General features: G+C 40.9%; 1 protein-coding gene across 1 annotated transcript in view; it reads right to left on the reverse strand.

Annotated features, from left to right (window-relative positions):
• scfd1 (sec1 family domain containing 1) overlaps positions 1–21,379 on the reverse strand; it is a 73,304-nt gene that overhangs the window by 29,883 nt on the left and 22,042 nt on the right. The window contains 4 exon segments of the mRNA XM_034159796.1: positions 8,773–8,835; positions 9,556–9,635; positions 18,469–18,539; positions 19,475–19,571. Coding sequence (XP_034015687.1) covers positions 8,773–8,835; positions 9,556–9,635; positions 18,469–18,539; positions 19,475–19,571 — 311 coding nt within the window.

The following is a 21,379-nucleotide window of genomic DNA, read 5'->3' on the forward strand; positions in this document are numbered from 1 at the left end:
CCCTAACTATAAGCTTTAGCAAAAAGGAAAGTTTTAAGCCTAATCTTAAAAGTAGAGAGGGTGTCTGTCTCCCTGATCTGAATTGGGAGCTGGTTCCACAGGAGAGGAGCCTGAAAGCTGAAGGCTCTGCCTCCCATTCTACTCTTACAAACCCTAGGAACTACAAGTAAGCCTGCAGTCTGAGAGCGAAGCGCTCTATTGGGGTGATATGGTACTACGAGGTCCCTAAGATAAGATGGGACCTGATTATTCAAAACCTTATAAGTAAGAAGAAGAATTTTAAATTCTATTCTATAATTAACAGGAAGCCAATGAAGAGAGGCCAATATGGGTGAGATATGCTCTCTCCTTCTAGTCCCCGTCAGTACTCTAGCTGCAGCATTTTGAATTAACTGAAGGCTTTTTAGGGAACTTTTAGGACAACCTGATAATAATGAATTACAATAGTCCAGCCTAGAGGAAATAAATGCATGAATTAGTTTTTCAGCATCACTCTGAGACAAGACCTTTCTGATTTTAAAGATATTGCGTAAATGCAAAAACGCAGTCCTACATATTTGTTTAATATGCGCTTTGAATGACATATCCTGATCAAAAATGACTCCAAGATTTCTCACAGTATTACTAGAGGTCAGGGTAATGCCATCCACAGTAAGGATCTGGTTAGACACCATGTTTCTAAGATTTGTGGGGCCAAGTACAATAACTTCAGTTTTATCTGAGTTTAAAAGCAGGAAATTAGAGGTCATCCATGTCTTTATGTCTGTAAGACAATCCTGCAGTTTAGCTAATTGGTGTGTGTCCTCTGGCTTCATGGATAGATAAAGCTGGGTATCATCTGCGTAACAATGAAAATTTAAGCAATACCGTCTAATAATACTGCCTAAGGGAAGCATGTATAAAGTGAATAAAATTGGTCCTAGCACAGAACCTTGTGGAACTCCATAATTAACTTTAGTCTGTGAAGAAGATTCCCCATTTACATGAACAAATTGTAATCTATTAGACAAATATGATTCAAACCACCGCAGCGCAGTGCCTTTAATACCTATGGCATGCTCTAATCTCTGTAATAAAATTTTATGGTCAACAGTATCAAAAGCAGCACTGAGGTCTAACAGAACAAGCACAGAGATGAGTCCACTGTCCAAGGCCATAAGAAGATCATTTGTAACCTTCACTAATGCTGTTTCTGTACTATGATGAATTCTAAAACCTGACTGAAACTCTTCAAATAGACCATTCCTCTGCAGATGATCAGTTAGCTGTTTTACAACTACCCTTTCAAGAATTTTTGAGAGAAAAGGAAGGTTGGAGATTGGCCTATAATTAGCTAAGATAGCTGGGTCAAGTGATGGCTTTTTAAGTAATGGTTTAATTACTGCCACCTTAAAAGCCTGTGGTACATAGCCAACTAACAAAGATAGATTGATCATATTTAAGATCGAAGCATTAAATAATGGTAGGGCTTCCTTGAGCAGCCTGGTAGGAATGGGGTCTAATAAACATGTTGATGGTTTGGATGAAGTAACTAATGAAAATAACTCAGACAGAACAATCGGAGAGAAAGAGTCTAACCAAATACCGGCATCACTGAAAGCAGCCAAAGATAACGATACGTCTTTGGGATGGTTATGAGTAATTTTTTCTCTAATAGTTAAAATTTTGTTAGCAAAGAAAGTCATGAAGTCATTACTAGTTAAAGTTAATGGAATACTCAGCTCAATAGAGCTCTGACTCTTTGTCAGCCTGGCTACAGTGCTGAAAAGAAACCTGGGGTTGTTCTTATTTTCTTCAATTAGTGATGAGTAGAAAGATGTCCTAGCTTTACGGAGGGCTTTTTTATAGAGCAACAGACTCTTTTTCCAGGCTAAGTGAAGATCTTCTAAATTAGTGAGACGCCATTTCCTCTCCAACTTACGGGTTATCTGCTTTAAGCTACGAGTTTGTGAGTTATACCACGGAGTCAGGCACTTCTGATTTAAAGCTCTCTTTTTTAGAGGAGCTACAGCATCCAAAGTTGTCTTCAATGAGGATGTAAAACTATTGACGAGATACTCTATCTCACTTACAGAGTTTAGGTAGCTACTCTGCACTGTGTTGGTATATGGCATTAGAGAACATAAAGAAGGAATCATATCCTTAAACCTAGTTACAGCGCTTTCTGAAAGACTTCTAGTGTAATGAAACTTATTCCCCACTGCTGGGTAGTCCATCAGAGTAAATGTAAATGTTATTAAGAAATGATCAGACAGAAGGGAGTTTTCAGGGAATACTGTTAAGTCTTCTATTTCCATACCATAAGTCAGAACAAGATCTAAGATATGATTAAAGTGGTGGGTGGACTCATTTACTTTTTGAGCAAAGCCAATAGAGTCTAATAATAGATTAAATGCAGTGTTGAGGCTGTCATTCTCAGCATCTGTGTGGATGTTAAAATCGCCCACTATAATTATCTTATCTGAGCTAAGCACTAAGTCAGACAAAAGGTCTGAAAATTCACAGAGAAACTCACAGTAACGACCAGGTGGACGATAGATAATAACAAATAAAACTGGTTTTTGGGACTTCCAATTTTGATGGACAAGACTAAGAGTCAAGCTTTCAAATGAATTAAAGCTCTGTCTGGGTTTTTGATTAATTAATAAGCTGGAATGGAAGATTGCTGCTAATCCTCCGCCCCGGCCCGTGCTACGAGCATTCTGACAGTTAGTGTGACTCGGGGGTGTTGACTCATTTAAACTAACATATTCATCCTGCTGTAACCAGGTTTCTGTAAGGCAGAATAAATCAATATGTTGATCAATTATTATATCATTTACCAACAGGGACTTAGAAGAGAGAGACCTAATGTTTAATAGACCACATTTAACTGTTTTAGTCTGTGGTGCAGTTGAAGGTGCTATATTATTTTTTCTTTTTGAATTTTTATGCTTAAATAGATTTTTGCTGGTTATTGGTAGTCTTGAGTGTGTGTGTGTGTGTGTGTGTGTGTGTGTGTATGTATATGTATATATATATATATATATATGTGTGTGTGTGTTTGTGATACACCTGTACAGTAATACACACATTAAGCAAAATAAACCAAATTATTTTGTTGAGTGTATAAATGCAACAGTTTTTTGTTTTTGCTCCCATTTTTCATGAGCTGAACTTAATGATCTAAAACATTTTCTATATACACAAAAGACCTAGTAAGTCCCTTCAGCTGCAACCTTGTTTGCACTCGGGGTCGTCGCAGCATATCCAAGGTGGAGCTGCATGTTGAATTGGCACAGGTTTTACGCCGGATGCCCTTCCTGACGCAACTCCACATTACATGGAGAAATGTGGCAGGGGTGGGATTTGAACCTGGAGCCTTCTGAACTGAAACCAAGCACATTAACCACTTGGCCACCACCCCCTCTATATACACAAAAGACCTATTTCTCTCAAATGTTGACAAATCTGTCTAAATCTGTTAGTGAGCACTTCTCCTTTGAGATAATCCATTCCACTTCACAGGAGTGCCACATCAAGATGCTGATTAGACAGCATGATTATTGCACAGGTGTGCCTTAGGCTGGCCACAATAAAAGACCACTCTGAAACATGCAGTTTTGCTTTATTTGGGGGGGTGGAAAACCAGTCAGTTTCTGGTATGACCACCATTTGCCTCATATCTTCATATAGGAGTTGGATCAGCAGCCAGATGCCATTGAATGTGAACATTTGTCCACTCAAGTCGGTTACGACAATGAACTGTAGTCAGGTCGAGACCCCGATGAGGACAAGGAGCATACAGATGATCTTCCCTGGGACCATTTGTGAAGGTTTTTGCAGAAATTCTTTGGTTCTGCAAACCAATTATTGCAGCAGCTGTCCGAGTGGCTGGTCTGAGACGATCTTGGAGATGAACATGCTGGGCGTGGAGGTCCTGGGCTGTTGTGGTTACATGTAGTCTGTGGTTGCGACGCCAGTTGGATGTACTGCACAATTCTCTGAAATGCCTTTGGGGACTGCTTATGGTAGAGAAATGAACATTCAATTCATGGGCAACAACTCTGGTGGACATTCTAGCAGTCAGCATGCCAATTGCACGCTCCCTCAAAACTTGAGACATTTGTGGCTTTGTGCTGTGTGATAAAACTGAACATTTTAGAGTGGCCTTTTATTGTGACCAGCCTAAGGCACACCTGTGCAATAATGGCTTCTAATCAACATCTTGATAAGCCACACCTGTGAGGTGGGATGGATTATCTCACCAAAGGAGAAGTGCTTACTAGCACAGATTTGTGAACAGTATTTGAGAGAAATAAGTCTTTCGTATATAGAGAAAATGATTTAGATCTTTGAGTTCAGCTCGTAAAAAATGGGAGCAAAAACAAAACTGAGTTTATATTTTTGTTCAGTGAATACAACGTGATGTTCCTGTAACATTGGTACTCAGAAATGTAGAGCAACACCTTTTGGGTGGGGGGGTGGGTAATGCAGGTCTGAAGGTAGGGATGAGAGAAAACTTATTTGCCTAAACTCTGATCAACATTTGTATGTAGTTTTGGCAAGCTTAACATGCTCTGTAAAAGACCTTTTCCTGCAAAAGAGCTATAACATACGTAGATTTGTTAAACACAAATTTAAGACTGTGACATATGTCACAAAAAACAACTGTAATACATTTAGACTTATTATGTAGTAGCCCTCTAATCTCAAAGCACAACAGATGTACAACATGATCATACATGTGTCCATGAATAAAAGTTCTTTTGTCTTGATAGTTACCTCTTTACTGAGTCAGCATGAGTAGGACCAGACAGACATATTTGGGGTGGGGGTGGGGGTCAATTTATACTACAGTCAGTAGAGCCTTTAATCACAGCTGATCTCAATATATAACTTAAAACAATATATACTTAATGAGTGTCAGTACTTATGGATGATGTCTTACATTTATTTTGGAAGTGTTGATTTGTTCTCCTTTTGAGGTTAAATGTACAATCACTTAAAATGTTTCACATACATTTTAATACAACAACAGGAATGCACACATTAACAAGTGTATTTAATTGTCTTCGTAGAATGGATGAGCCAGATGACAGTGGTTTCACTTCCATTGAATGGCAAGAACTGCTGAAAGACTACCATATCAACAAAAACTACATTTGTGGCTACGTCACCAACAAGGAGGATGTGTCCAGTATTCTTGAGCTACACAGGCGCGTCACTGCTACAACATTCTCCATTCGCCATTCAACCTCCCTTCAGTTCAACCCAAATCAGATTGACAGAGAAAAGACCAAGTTCACCTTCCGGTCTATCTTCTTCTCCAAGTCTAGCCCACGTATTACCAGTGATGGTGTCCCTTTCATCTTTGGTGGGCTAAAGCATCTTGAATGTCAGTTTGGGCCGAGAAGAGAGCACGCTAAAAAGCAAGACGGCATTCTAATACAACAGAGAGATGTACCGACATTCACATCCACTGGTGAGAAGATGAACCAAACCCAAACAAGGAAGAAGGGATGTGAGGCAAGGATCAGTGTCAAACAGATCTGCAGGTTCCCTGATTATGAGTTGATCTCTAAAAAGAACCTGCAGCGTGAGCAAGTCAAGCTTAAGGAAAGATGGTTATGAGTAATTTTTTCTCTAATAGTTAAAATTTTGTTAGCAAAGAAAGTCATGAAGTCATTACTAGTTAAAGTTAATGGAATACTCAGCTCAATAGAGCTCTGACTCTTTGTCAGCCTGGCTACAGTGCTGAAAAGAAACCTGGGGTTGTTCTTATTTTCTTCAATTAGTGATGAGTAGAAAGATGTCCTAGCTTTACGGAGGGCTTTTTTTATAGAGCAACAGACTCTTTTTCCAGGCTAAGTGAAGATCTTCTAAGTTAGTGAGACGCCATTTCCTCTCCAACTTACGGGTTATCTGCTTTAAGCTATGAGTTTGTGAGTTATACCACGGAGTCAGGCACTTCTGATTTAAAGCTCTCTTTTTTAGAGGAGCTACAGCATCCAAAGTTGTCTTCAATGAGGATGTAAAACTATTGACGAGATACTCTATCTCACTTACAGAGTTTAGGTAGCTACTCTGCACTGTGTTGGTATATGGCATTAGAGAACATAAAGAAGGAATCATATCCTTAAACCTAGTTACAGCGCTTTCTGAAAGACTTCTAGTGTAATGAAACTTATTCCCCACTGCTGGGTAGTCCATCAGAGTAAATGTAAATGTTATTAAGAAATGATCAGACAGAAGGGAGTTTTCAGGGAATACTGTTAAGTCTTCTATTTCCATACCATAAGTCAGAACAAGATCTAAGATATGATTAAAGTGGTGGGTGAACTCATTTACTTTTTGAGCAAAGCCAATAGAGTCTAATAATAGATTAAATGCAGTGTTGAGGCTGTCATTCTCAGCATCTGTGTGGATGTTAAAATCGCCCACTATAATTATCTTATCTGAGCTAAGCACTAAGTCAGACAAAAGGTCTGAAAATTCACAGAGAAACTCACAGTAACGACCAGGTGGACGATAGATAATAACAAATAAAACTGGTTTTTGGGACTTCCAATTTGGATGGACAAGACTAAGAGTCAAGCTTTCAAATGAATTAAAGCTCTGTCTGGGTTTTTGATTAATTAATAAGCTGGAATGGAAGATTGCTGCTAATCCTCCGCCCCGGCCCGTGCTACGAGCATTCTGACAGTTAGTGTGACTCGGGGGTGTTGACTCATTTAAACTAACATATTCATCCTGCTGTAACCAGGTTTCTGTAAGGCAGAATAAATCAATATGTTGATCAATTATTATATAATTTACCAACAGGGACTTAGAAGAGAGAGACCTAATGTTTAATAGACCACATTTAACTGTTTTAGTCTGTGGTGCAGTTGAAGGTGCTATATTATTTTTTCTTTTTGAATTTTTATGCTTAAATAGATATTTGCTGGTTATTGGTGGTCTGGGAGCAGGCACCGTCTCTACGGGGATGGGGTAATGAGGGGATGGCAGGGGGAGAGAAGCTGCAGAGAGGTGTGTAAGACCTGGTGTGTAAGAGATCATAAATTATCTCCCTCGTGTCTTAATCTAAAGACACACACACACACCAAAAATTCATTTGCATTTCACCTTTTCTCTGGTATTACAATCAATACTTTTTAAAGGGTTTTTTCTCCCTCAAAACTCTGTATTTTATTCATATTTAATAGCTTAAAGTTTATACAGATGATCATCCAGTTCACATTTAATGCTTTTATTATTATCCTCATATTATATATAAGTTCTATTATCTTAATTTGCAACTTGAAATGACCACCAGAGTTCTGTTAGGATGGAATGGAAAACATTTTGAATGTGGCTCTAATTCTCATGCTGCTAAGCAGTTTGTTTGTTTTTTTGTCTTAAGAGGTTGAGAGTCCATCAGAAGCTGAGTTCTAAGTGAAAAACCACCGTTAGACAATCGACCTCACACAAAGCACTTCCCTGCTGGAAAAGAAGGCCAGAGAGAACACGTCGCTGACAAAACTGAACTGAAAGAGAGTCGAGAGCTGATGTCCATCCAGCAGGACTGGCACCATGGCATTCCAGGAAATTACAGACAAAGTGGCCAAATGTTGTTGGAAAGCAGACAACAAGCAAAGACCCAACACATGGTTCCTTCAAAAACACTTGGACACACACAAAGTTAGTGCCAGAGTCATCTAAAGACAAAGAGGACCCTGACAATCAGATTTATTCATGGTCCAAAGAATTACTGATCATCTGTGACAACATCACATCTTTACACTACAACCAAAGAGGCAAAAGATAATTCACAAGCTGGAAAGCTTCAGACCTCCAGGGCTGTGAAGAAAAAAGTGTTCAGATCCACCGAGGAGATGATGGCTGGTGTGGACCAGGAGCACAGAGAGGTTCAAGGAGGACCTGTGGACATTAATCCAGCAGATTCTGTACCCTGACCCAGAAAACACCCAGGTGCTTTGTTTTAGCAAAATACTTTTTAAATTCTAGGCAGGGGTGGTGGCCAAGTAGTTAATGCACTTGGTTTCAGTTCAGAAGGCTCCGGGTTCAAATCCCACCCCTGCCACATTTCTCCATGTAATGTGGAGTTGCGTCAGGAAGGGCATCCGGCGTAAAACCTGTGTCAATTCAACATGCAGATCCACTTTGGATTTGCTGTGGCGACCCCAAGTGCAAACAACGGAGCAGCCGAAGGGACTTACCTTTTACTTTTTTTTTTTTTAATTCTACACCAGATGGCAAAGAAATACGCATGACACAGACTATTTTATTAGATTAAAAAGGTTTTGGGGTCATTATGATAACCAGCAGTTCCATCCATCTATGTTCTGAACCCACTTATTCCAGTTCAGGGTCACAGGAGTCTGGAGCTAAACCCAGCGGTCACTGGGTGAGAGGCGGGGTTAATTAGTCTACCACGGACCCACATGTAGACAGACAAACACATTCAAACCTACAGTCATTGAAAAATGATTGTCTTTTCTGTTTCTGTGTGTGTTGTTAAATGTTAAAGAGAAAGAGCAAATCATCACATATGAAGAAGACTTGATACCTCAGTACATCTTTCCACCTCTTGTTCATTTAGCCTTCTCCATTATTTTTGGCGTAAGCACAGCAGGCTCTATAATTTTAACCTCTTCCTTCACCAGCTGCTTGACTTGAGTTCAGCTAAGCTGAAAGCTAATGTCTGACTTTTATCTGCTTAACTGCTTAAAGCACTTTGTTTTCCGACAGACGCACATTTCCAAATATTGACTCTGGTTATTAACTTACCCCATGGGCTTGACTCCACTGTTGCCATAATTGGCCGGCGTGGCAGCCATCTTGGTGAAGGCCCTGGAACAGACAACAGGAACCAAAAATGATTCATTGTAGGTTTTCTGTTCCATCACTGGTGCTCTGAAACAGAGACAGCAGGTGAGTGACTGTAACAGCACCGTAGAGTGTTCACATCTCTACACTTTGAAGCATCCTTTAGCAGACCATCCTGGTCTGAACCGTAGAATTTTGATGGACTCTTTAGCATTTATGGATCAGAACGGATCATCCGCTGACCTGCAGAACCTCCCGTACAGCCGTGTCCGCACAGAAAAATTGTTATTGTATTGTCTCATAACTACTACGATATTCTGAAAAAGAGCAGACATCCTCTAACTAGTATACGTCAGATACTCATGAAAGGAATCCGACTGAATGATTCATCTGGACTTGGTTCACAGAAACACTTTTCAAAAAATTTAGCATAAGTCTTTTTTTTCTAATAATCCAACTCAGATGCTGTGACTGCTTTTATTTTTCTCTAAACTAAATCCTAAACTGGTATGACAGGGCTTTGGTTTCACTGCAATAACAGCATAAAAATAAAACACGGTTCTACTTTTATTCTGTTAGTTAAACTGCAGCACTTTGATTTCATGTCAGAAGTCACTGTGACAGAAAACACACCGGGTTTTGTCAGTTTTCAGTTTTATTTTAGTGCATTTGACACGTTGCGTTGCAGTTTTTGATTTTGTAAAGATCTTCAACTTTGAGTCACAACTTTCAAAGAACACTTACTTCCACTGTTTGATGTAGATGAGAGGAGAAAGGTCACAGCCGACATCCAGCAGGGCCTTTTTATATTGTTCCATGTCCATCTGCAACAGCGTGAAACAGAGTCAGGCACAAGGCAGGAAAACGGGGAACAGATGTAAATATAAATATAAGGAGGGAAGGTGAAACTCTGGGAAAAATGACAGACATAATGATGTAATCACGGTCACTTAAAGGCTCATCAGGATCGGGGCGAGATTGATGCAGGCAGATCCACCAAGTCTAAAAACTGGAGGACTCAGTCTGTAAGGTTGGAACTGACTGGAGGAGAGAAGTGTAGCTTCCAGACTGCCTACACTACAAGTCTATCCACCACAGATCTGAGATCATCTTCAGACCGAATCAAAAAAGGAAAATTTCTGCACGCAAGTTGTCTTCAGTTTCACTTCATCACCCTGCATCAAGTATGGATGGATACAAATACTCCTTCCTCCCAACAAACCACAGTGAAAATGGAACTTTGTGACCAGTAATGTCAGGAATTCCACATCAACCAGAGCCTTCGAGTCCAAAATCAACAACATCCATTTGTCTTTTTACTGGGGGGGAGGGCTCGCTATTAAAAATCGTCTGCTCGCCACAATGTGCACCTGCAACTCCTTAAGATCCCGGATGCAGAACTTGTTGCGGTATACAGCAGAAACAGTCTTTGAAGAACCAGGTCAAACAGCAACCATATTGATCCAGACTGATCAGTTATTGCCATATAAATGCACCTTTACTACCCGCTGGCTGTTCCCATTGACATCTCCACATGTTAATGTTGTCAAAAAGTCAACATCGTTTCCTTATGTTAGCAGTCAGATATCAGGATACTGCATAAAACCACATCAATTCTTAACACTAGAGTTTTTTGTATTTGTCATATTAAGATGTTACTACATAAATCAAAAAAGTATTTAAAAAATGAGGTACCATTCATTATGGTTCCCCCCACCCAAGGGCATAGACTAGAGGTTGAGAACCTCTGCCATAGCAGGTCAAAATAAGGTTCACTACACATTCATTAATTTTCTGCCACTTACATGGGTCTGGGTCATGGTGGCAGTAGGCCAAGCAGCACATCACACATTCCCTTGTACGTGATAAGCCCTCTAGGGAATTCCTAAGTGTTCCCAAGACAGTTGGAAGATATAATCCCTCCAGTGTGTCCAAGGTCTTCCCCGGGCCCAGGGACCATTCTCACCAGATATCCAAACCACCTCAGCTGGTTCATTTAAATGCAATAAAACATAGGTTCTTCTCAGAGTCCCTCACAGATATTTGACCTTCTCACCCTGTTCCGGAGTGTCAACCCAGATATTCAACAGAGTAATTTGTGCCACTTGTATCCACGACCTTGTTCTTTCTGAAATTACCAAAAGTTCATGACCATAGGTGAGGATTTGAGCGTGACCTGACTGGTACACCGAGAGTCTCGCCTTCTGGCTCAGCTCTTTCTTTACCATGATGGTCCAGTACAGCCTCCACAGGACCTCAGATGCAGCCCAGAAAGATATGGAAGAAAACAGTAAACTGCCATTCACATGGATCAAAGAATAGCCACTATAGCTGCTCCCAACTTTTCTTAACTGGTTGATGAAAGTGCCACGCTCCGACTGATGGTTCAAACGGTTTATTACAGGAATTTTCTGTCTCACAAACGCCCAAGACCACCGTGAACACTGAAATAAATACACGGTGACAAATACACATCAGTGAAACCGTCATGGTCCTATCTATGAATTGCTTAACTGACACTTATTACATAAAATATCAATGCTCTCTCTCAAAAAAAAAACATAATTTACACACATACAATACAAGACTATGTCACTCAAATGTCCATACCGTGTGCGCCTCCAACCAGAAGGTTAGGAGTTGCTAGAAGTCCATTTCTTCATATTTCAGTCTTTTGTCTTTGCATATACCGCTTGCACACACTGACAAGAACTCAACCAATGATCAGCTCCAGGGTGACCAAAGAAGGTCTAAAGTTACCTGTGAGTACTGGAACAATTAGAAGATGCATATGTAAAGCCAAGATATGGGCAACAAGCCCCCACAAAGTCCCACTGCTGAACAAACCACATGTGCTGAAGAGGTTATAATTCGCCAAACAACATATTGACTAGTCTAAAGAGAAATGGCACAACATTTTATGGACTGATTAAAGCAGGATTGTTCTTTTTGGGTCTAGTGACTAACAATTGCTCTAATTAGCACCTATTGTGCTCTAGTGCCCTCCTAATGACAGGGCAGCTGTCCCTCCTAATGATGGGACTGACGCCTCTCCTGACGACTGTCCTGACAACGTGAATGACTCATTACACGTCCTGTTTGTGGATTTTGGGCAGAAAAATTCACAAACAGGACATGCCACTCAGGCCTATTGTATGTAGCACAGATTCCATCACTTACAATTGGGCCCAGCACTTCAAGCGGATTTTGGGCAGAAAAATCCACAAACAGGACGTGCCACTCAGGCCTATTGTATGTAGCACAGATTCCATCACTTACAATTTGGCCAGGCACCTCAAGTGGATTTTGGCTCCTCTAGTGGGTAACTCAGACCACCATGTGGAGAACACACAAGATTTTGTGAACAAGATCAAGGACCTTCAGCTGGAGGCAGATGAAACTATGGTGTCATTCGATGTGACATCATTGTTCACCGATGTAGTGGGATCTGTCAGAGAGGTATGAGTTGAACCAGGAGAGGGCGGTATCGGTGATGCCAATGGATTTCAGACGGTTGAGGAGAATGGAGTGGTTGACTGAATCAAAGGCAGCGCTGAGGTGGAGGAGGAGGAGGATGGTGAGGCTTCCAGAGTCAGAAGATAGTAAGAGGTCATTTGTTACTTTAAGGAGAGCTGTTTCGGTGCTGTAATGGGTTCTGAAGCCCATCACAGCCCATTCTGTTTTTATTAAACATAAATAAACCTATTTATGACTTCTTAACACAAACAGACTTTTCACATTTTTCTACCAACAAATCAAAATCTGAAGAAAATTTCTTTTTATTCAAAACCAGTAAATTACCTCAAATTGATCTGTATTGTCAACATGTAAACTAGACGATGTAAAACTGGATTATCGATCATTAACGCCAACCAAAACCTGATTGAAGTAGTTTATAAAACATTTTCAAAACAATGTCCCTTTCTGTCAGAACCGGTTCCAAACAAGATTATGCCTGTTAACCACATATCTGGTTTTTCATCTCTTTTTGTTCATCAGTTTATAAATGAAACTCTCTAAATTAATGAGACATTAATACATGTTTGTTTTTCTCTTTTAAACCAGGTAAAAACATTCAAACAGGACTTATATAGAGTTTAAATACATTTCAAACTAATGTGAGTTCCAATGTGACATCATTGTTCACCTGAATCCCCACTGCTGAGGCAGTCGCAGCTGTGAGGCAGAGGCTGCTGGAGGACACGTCTCTTCTTGAAAGGACCAAACTTACACCAGACCACATCTACCAACTCTTGGAGATCTGTCTTAACACCACGTATTTCCTTTTTAGGGGGAATTACTACAGGCAGATCCATGGTTGTGCGATGGGGTCTCCGGTTTCCCTCATTGTGGTCAATCTGTACATGGAGCTAGTGGAGAAGAGAGCCTTGGCGTCGTTCACGGGCATCTCTCCCAGTAACTGGTTCAGATATGTCGATGACATGGGTTAAAATCAAGCAACAGGAAGTGGAGGCTTTTACAGAGCACATCAACTCGGTGGACTCCAATATCAAGTTCACATGTGAGGATGCCAGAAACAACCATTTAGCCTTCTTGGACTGTGATGTTACGATTGGAGAGAACAGGCAGCTCCAGACAGGGGTTTACAGAAAACCCACTCACACTGACCAATATCTGCTCTTTGGCTCAAACCACCCCCTTGAACACAAGCTCGGGGTGATCAGGACTCTTCAACACAGAGCCCTACAGGTGCCCACAACTGCAGAGGGAAGGGCTAAAGAGCAACAACTTGTACGGAAAGCCCTCACAGTATGTGGGTACCCACGATGGTCCCTGGATAAAGTGCAGAAGTCCCAAAGAACAAAGAGACCAGATAGACAGGAGACGGAGCCAAGAAGAAGAGTGTTTCTCCCTTATTTAGCATGAGTTGGGGAAAAAAACTACAGAGGATCTTCAGACAGCACAAAATCCCAGTTTACTTTAAGCCTATTAACACCATAAGATAGAAATTAGTTCACCCTAAGGACAGGATCCCTAGTTACAAACAGCGCAATGTAGTGTATTCTATCAGATGTCAGGAAAACCGTAATGAACACTACATAGGTGAGACTAAGCAGCCGTTGCACAAAAGGCTATACCAGCACCGCAGAGAGAGTGCCGGTGGACCTCAGTCTGCAGTTTATCTCCACCTTAAAGACACTAACCACACGTTTGAGGACAAGAGTCATCAGGAGAGGCGTCAGTCCCATCATTAGGAGGAACAGCTGCCCTGTCATTAGGAGGGTGCTAGAGCACAATAGGTGCTAATTAGAGCAATTGTTAGTCACTAGCCCTTAGCAGTCTGCCTCTCAGTAGGAGGGGTCTGATTAGGTTTAAACTCCAGCTTTTGCTGGCTTCTGTTATTCTTCTCTACAAGAGTCAAGACAGAAGTCAGACTAAGAGCAAGAATTTTAGCTGAGGAAGCTTCTGCAATTAGAAGTGAAACGTCCTCACGTCAAGCAACCCAGTCCAGTCGAAGATTCAAGCTTCTCTACTATGGAAACAACCTGGACAACTGAGAGCATTCACAGAAACACTGCAAACTATTACTTTTTTTCTTCACTTTCTGTAAATAATAGCAACTTTGATAAGTTTTCTTTCATGTTTTGATTTGAAACAGAATGTGCAGTGTTCCCAATGCATTTGTAGGTATGGAAATAAAAGCTATTATAAGGATTTTGAACTTTACTAATTTTTTAAACACACTGCTATTATATTTTGAACACATCTGTATAACCAGGAATCTTCAGGTGACCAGTAATTACTGGTGTATGAACTCTAAATGAACTTGACCATCAACCACGCCTTTTTTATTTTGTCTGCTGAGAAAGTTTGACATTCATCTTGCACAGACCTTGGATATGTCCAAATGATGATGTCTTTAGACCATACGTTTGACAGACCAGTTCTGTTTCATCAGAAATTCATGTTCCAACAACCTTTGGCTACTTTGTCTGTAATTTTCTGTAAAGTTGCACTTTCTGTCCGGCTGGATGGAGGTTGACTTTCAGGATGTCGGAGCGGATTCAGTTCTCTGATCCACAGCTTGATAGTAACATAAGCTGGATCCAATCTCCACAGACCAATTTTACCAGGATCTTTGTTTTAGGCTGCACAGAAACAGCCTGGACAGTAGTTTCATAATCCTCCACTTGTACAAAGTGTACACTTGAACTTGTAGGATTTCTACGCAGGTTTTCTACTATTACAAAAAAGTAGCCCCATTAAAGTCTATGACTAACATATTTAATCATTTCATGACCTCAAATTAAAGACAGAAGACAAAAAAGTCACATTTTTTTATATAATGATTAGAAAATGATGCTTTATGGCCCAAAGTGAAAACAAACCTCAACAATATGATGTAACTTATTAAAAATCTACATAAAACAACAGTAAACTATATAAGTACTTTTGGGATGGTGCTGGAGGGACAGTGGTTTCTGCCGAAGAGAAACCAAACCTTTAATTCCGGCAGGGAGATTAACTTTCATATAGGCATGGATTTCAACATTATTTCAACATATAGTTTCTGGAATTTAAAGAGTTCTTCAAACACAAATATGCCATTTAATCAACTGAAATGACCCAGAGGGTTTTATGAAGGTAATGTCAGCGTTTTAAATAACTGAAAGATAAACATGGCAATCTGAAGACTTATAGAGAGAGTGATTTATTATTTCAGACACTTGTTGGGCCTGCCAAGGAAAATGCCCTGACAAATCACACATGTACTCCTTTGAATGAAAACATTCAAACATTAACCCCCAGTTTCCTACCTACTGCTTAGTGAAAGTGACGTATTGTCTACACACAGTTTTAATAAGTTCGGGACAGAGTCATGTACAACCCACAGAGGGATCACACAACCGCCGAGCCACATGACTGATTCAGTAGACCAGAAATCCTTCACATCGACCAGGAACCACAGCAGAATCACGGACAGATAGCGACATGAACAAAAAACAGTTAAAAGCACCTTAAATTAACGCAACATTTAAAGGCATGAATTCAGATCCAAAAACTCAAATCTGCGTCCACTGAAAACAAAAAATTCAGATTCCTCAAATTCAGAATAAATAAATAAACAAACAGACAAAAATTAATTTGGATCAATCCCAAATTTAAAATTTAAAAAGGTCTTGAAGTCCAGCCGGATTAAATGATCTCCTCAGATGCACCACCAGCACACATCAGTGCAGATTATGAAGCTGGAACCAGGATCCAGCAGCTGTGAGTCTACGACACTTCACAAGGTCAAGACGTGACTAGCCACAGTCACCGTATCCATGGAGGACAATACAGTCCTTGTAACCAGCCTGTCATTACCAGTGGACTATCACCTCAGTGGGGCTGTTCTGGATGTGGGACATGAGAATTCTTCCTTCACCATGAAACTCAGAACACAAACCAAAACAAAAGACCTATGGAATGCATAAATCTGGGCCCAAAATATGTCCATTGGTGGGGTAATAGCAACATTACAATACACCTGTAGGAAACATCAACTGTTAGTCCACACTCCCTACTGGAGCAAAGGGACCAAATGAAGATGGGCCACGTGAGATCAGGCTGACTTTAGCATCAGAGTGTGTGGATCCTTCAATGCTCTCTTAATGGCAGAAGAATTTGGTCATCCTTACTGAAAGAATTGACACTACATGAATCTCACCTACATGCTTCACCTCAGGTTGTGTCGTGGATCTCAATACTTCATCAGTTACTTCAGCAAAAGTCAAGTCTGTCGCACATCACGGCAACCACACCACGGAACTGCTTTGGGTCCTAAACAGCTTCCACCAGCCAGATAACTGGTTCATTCCCATGTCTCCAAAGTAACCAGGTGACATGTGGGTGTGACCTCAACCTTCTCCGGCCATCAGATATGACCTGTGCTGCTCTCTGGCGGAAGGGGTTCTAAACCGCACATTGTCTTCTGATGAACACAATACCACACATACTGCCACGGAGTGTAGAGAGATAAATTCATGTGGTTTGAAGATAGGCACATGTTCTTCCTGTGGCTGGAATACTGATCCTGCCACCAACATTCAAGAGGACTTCAGGCTGGAGAACCACCTGCAGTCCCTAACATGGGTTCATGTGTAGGCCAGGACCTTCCAAAGGTTTGCTGGTGTTCTCTACCTGTGTTGCAACGTAATACAGACATTTTGTGTCATCAAAAGGTATGAAAACTTGTAAAAACAGACTTCAGTTAGTAGATCCTCAAACTTAGTCTTTAAAGACTTTATTTGTCTGTACTGATGTGACTGGCAATAGATGACACCAGTCAAGGTTTCTGTCAGATATTTTTTAACACAGTTCCTGATTAATACCAAGAAATCGCCCGTTGTAGGACCAGAAGCTGAAGTGCCTGGCTCCCAAAGTTCAGCATAAACTGTGTTTCACTTTAACTTACCACAGACTGAAAAAATGATGAAGATAAATATTCGAAATGATTTCTGCAGGTGTGGAAGCGGACCTGTGCTGGAAGCTCTGACCTGGCACTGACAGCTCTAATTATCCCACAATTCCTCAGTTTGTTTCATCAAAGACAGAAATTCTGTGGTCTCTCTAACTGTTTGGCACCTTTTGAAAACTATGGACTCTGGGGTTGGGGGGGCTGCTAAATAAATTATTAATAAGATGAGACAGGACAGTGAAGACGTAATAACAATCACAGTCCCTGTCATCTGATAAGTGATGTGAGGTGGACTGCCAAGCTAAACCTGATCCAGCTGTGGTCCTTTGACAGCGAGTCCAAACGGGCTTCAGTTTTCCGTGAGGAATTGACAGTTTGGCTAGGACACTGTAAATTGGCATGAAGCCGGTGCAGAACGGGCCAACTGATCAGTTAATGTTGATTTGAGGACATGATCCAAAACCATCAGTCTTAACCCACTCTGCTGCTTCCCAGTCCCTCATTTGGTGATGTCATAGTCCCCTGTGCTATTTTGGTTTCAGCATCAATGGAGACGCCTGCTTGGGATGATGGGTAAAACAGAACAGATCCTCTGTGATGTGATGTTGAGAAAACTTGAGTTGGAGTCAGACGTTTGGCTGAATGTATCCTGTGACACAAAGTGTAAAATGATTTCATGCTGGGCTGAAACTCAACCAGATCTCGACAACCACTGATGAGAAAATCACAAATTCTGATGGAGCATCACGAAAAATGGACAATAGCAACATAATTAGAGGCAGCTGAGAGGATCGTATTCAGGGTTGCATTGATTTTTACACAATGAAGACAGATTAACCTCCCAACAGCGACAACAGCCTCCTCATGTGCAAGAACAACAGCTTCATGACAGCAACAGCGAGGGTAACAGCGAGGGAAATGGCTTCCCAATGGTGAGAGTGACAGCAAGGGCAGTGGGCTCCTGATGTCGAGCAGCCTGTGCGTTCAGCCAACAAAGCAGCTGTATGACAAAGACCTGATTAGACCTCAGGTGTGTAAAAACTTTCTCAGTTCCTCAGCAACATGTGGGCTTTTCTTCATTGTCTTTGGTCATAAAAATTACAGCCTCTAACCTGCAGCCTACACTTTGGGAATCAGTCTCGGGGACAGAGATGCCTTAGAATCAAACTGACCCGCTCCATTTGTGTTTTGTTGCGGTTGTTGTACATGGTTTAGTTTTCTGTGGTTAGTCTTACCTCTGAAGGAGGCTGCTGTGCAGTGATGTAATAGATGAGGAAAAGCCTCATTTTGTCCTCTGGCGTCCCCGCTAACAAACACAAAATGATTACACATAGGTTAGCGTATCACCTGATTAAATCCAACATGTCAGATCTCTGTATGTCAAACATGAAGCAGAAACCCTCTCAGATTCTCCTGTTCCCTCTGACCCCAGTCTAGGAGGAGCCACAGGAGTCACACCCCCGCCCTCGCCACAGGGACGATGGTGACGAGTGGAGCTACAGTGCCATTTTATGGACATTTAATTTATAGTTCTCCTGCTTACTCAAGGCATGTGCATGAAATGCTTAAGAATCCCAAAAGACAACATCATAACATAGTTAACTTTGGTTTTTGCCAGTAACGTTTCTGGTAAAGTGCTCTGTCAACCTGCTTTGACAACTTCGAGTAATGAATTATTCATTAAAGGACTAAAATGTGTTTGCTAATATATATAGTGAACCTGGTGATCTATATCCACTAACATCAAAAGAAAAAAAACTTTTTGACAATTACAAAAGTCTCAGACAATAACTTCGAAGAGCCTGAAGTGACTTATTGCCACTTCCCACATAGCATGCTCAAGTTTTGGAATATCTTTGGGTCCTGATACTATTTCTGATCTATATCCACTAACATCAAAAGAAAAAAAAACTTTTTGACAATTACAAAGGTCTCAGACAATAACTTCGAAGAGCCTGAAGTGACTTATTGCCACTTCCCACATAGCATGATCAGGTTTCGGAATATCTTTGGGTCCTGATACTATTTCATCCTCACTTCCTCAAAGTAGACATCTACCCGCCAGGGCCAGGGGAGACTTGGTACTCGTCATCCGCTCATAATGCCATAAATAACTGCTGATTTGACAGAGGAATCTCCCAGGAGGCTCATCTTCCTGTTATTTCATGATTTTAATGTCTTTGCCATTATTGCTGTGTGGAAAATTTCTTCCAATTAAGACAACGTGGATGTTTTTCTTACCATCAGGGTCAGTGATGATGTCCAGCACAGATTTGTCCAAAGTCAACTTGCTCATCAGTTTCTCTTCATATTCAAAATAAACATCCAGTTTACGACTCTGAGGAGACAGATGGTGTGAAATTAGCTCAAACCACACGCTACAATAACATGAACGTTTAAAGTTACAGTGAGCCTCACTGAGTACACGCCTGTGCCGATCAACCATTTTCAAATCATCCAGACAAAAACTATAATGAGTACATTAAATGTTGCTGTGTGAAATCGACTGCGATCATTCAATTGTGTGTCAGGTCACATGACACTGAGGTGTAAACTCTCAGAGCACCCTTGTTCCAGTAATAATACAATATGGTTATTTTCAAATCAAATCAATTTTATTTATATAGCACCAAATCACAACAAACAGTTGCCCCAAGGCGCTTTATATTGTAAGGCAAAGCCATACAATAATTACGGAAAAACCCCAACGGTCAAAACGACCCCCTGTGAGCAAGCACTTGGCGACAGTGGGAAGGAAAAACTCCCTTTTAACAGGAAGAAACCCCCAGAAGAACCAGGCTCAGGGAGGGGCAGTCTTCTGCTGGGACTGGTTGGGGCTGAGGGAGAGAATCAGAAAAAAGACATGCTGTGGAGGGGAGCAGAGATCAATTACTAATGATTAAATGCAGAGTGGTGCATACAGAGCAAAAAGAGAAAGAAACACTTAGTGCATCATGGGAACCCCCCAGCAGTCTAAGTCTATAGCAGCATAACTAAGGGATGGTTCAGGGTCACCTGATCCAGTCCTAACTATAAGCTTTAGCAAAAAGGAAAGTTTTAAGCCTAATCTTAAAAGTAGAGAGGGTGTCTGTCTCCCTGATCTGAATTGGGAGCTGGTTCCACAGGAGAGGAGCCTGAAAGCTGAAGGCTCTGCCTCCCATTCTACTCTTAAAAACCCTAGGAACTACAAGTAAGCCTGCAGTCTGAGAGCGAAGCGCTCTATTGGGGTGATATGGTACTATGAGGTCCCTAAGATAAGATGGGACCTGATTATTCAAAACCTTATAAGTAAGAAGAAGAATTTTAAATTCTATTCTAGAATTAACAGGAACCCAATGAAGAGAAGCCAATATGGGTGAAATATGCTCTCTCCTTCTAGTCCCTGTCAGTACTCTAGCTGCTCCATTTTGAATTAACTGAAGGCTTTTCAGGGAACCTTTAGGACAACCTGATAATAATGAATTACAATAGTCCAGCCTAGAGGAAATAAATGCATGAGTTAGTTTTTCAGCATCACTCTGAGACAAGACCTTTCTAATTTTAGAGATATTGCGCAAATGCAAAAAAGCAGTCCTACATATTTGTTTAATATGCGCATTGAATGACATATCCTGATCAAAAATGACTCCAAGATTTCTCACAGTATTACTAGAGGTCAGGGTAATGCCATCCAGAATAAGGATCTGGTTAGACACCATGTTTCTAAGATTTGTGGGGCCAAGTACAATAACTTCAGTTTTATCTGAGTTTAAAAGCAGGAAATTAGAGGTCATCCATGTCTTTATGTCTGTAAGACAATCCTGCAGTTTAGCTAATTGGTGTGTCCCCTCTGGCTTCATGGATAGATAAAGCTGGGTATCATCTGCGTATCAATGAAAATTTAAGCAATGCTGTCTAATACTGCCTAAGGGAAGCATGTATAAAGTGAATAAAATTGGTCCTAGCACAGAACCTTGTGGAACTCCATAATTAACCTTAGTCTGTGAAGAAGATTCCCCATTTACATGAGCAAATTGTAATCTACTAGATAAATATGATTCAAACCACTGCAGCGCAGTGCCTTTAATACCTATGGCATGCTTCAAATAGACCATTCCTCTGCAGATGATCAGTTAGCTGTTTTACAACCACCCTTTCAAGAATTTT

Source organism: Thalassophryne amazonica, chromosome 19, assembly GCF_902500255.1.
Source record: "Thalassophryne amazonica chromosome 19, fThaAma1.1, whole genome shotgun sequence".
Taxonomy (NCBI): domain Eukaryota; kingdom Metazoa; phylum Chordata; class Actinopteri; order Batrachoidiformes; family Batrachoididae; genus Thalassophryne; species Thalassophryne amazonica.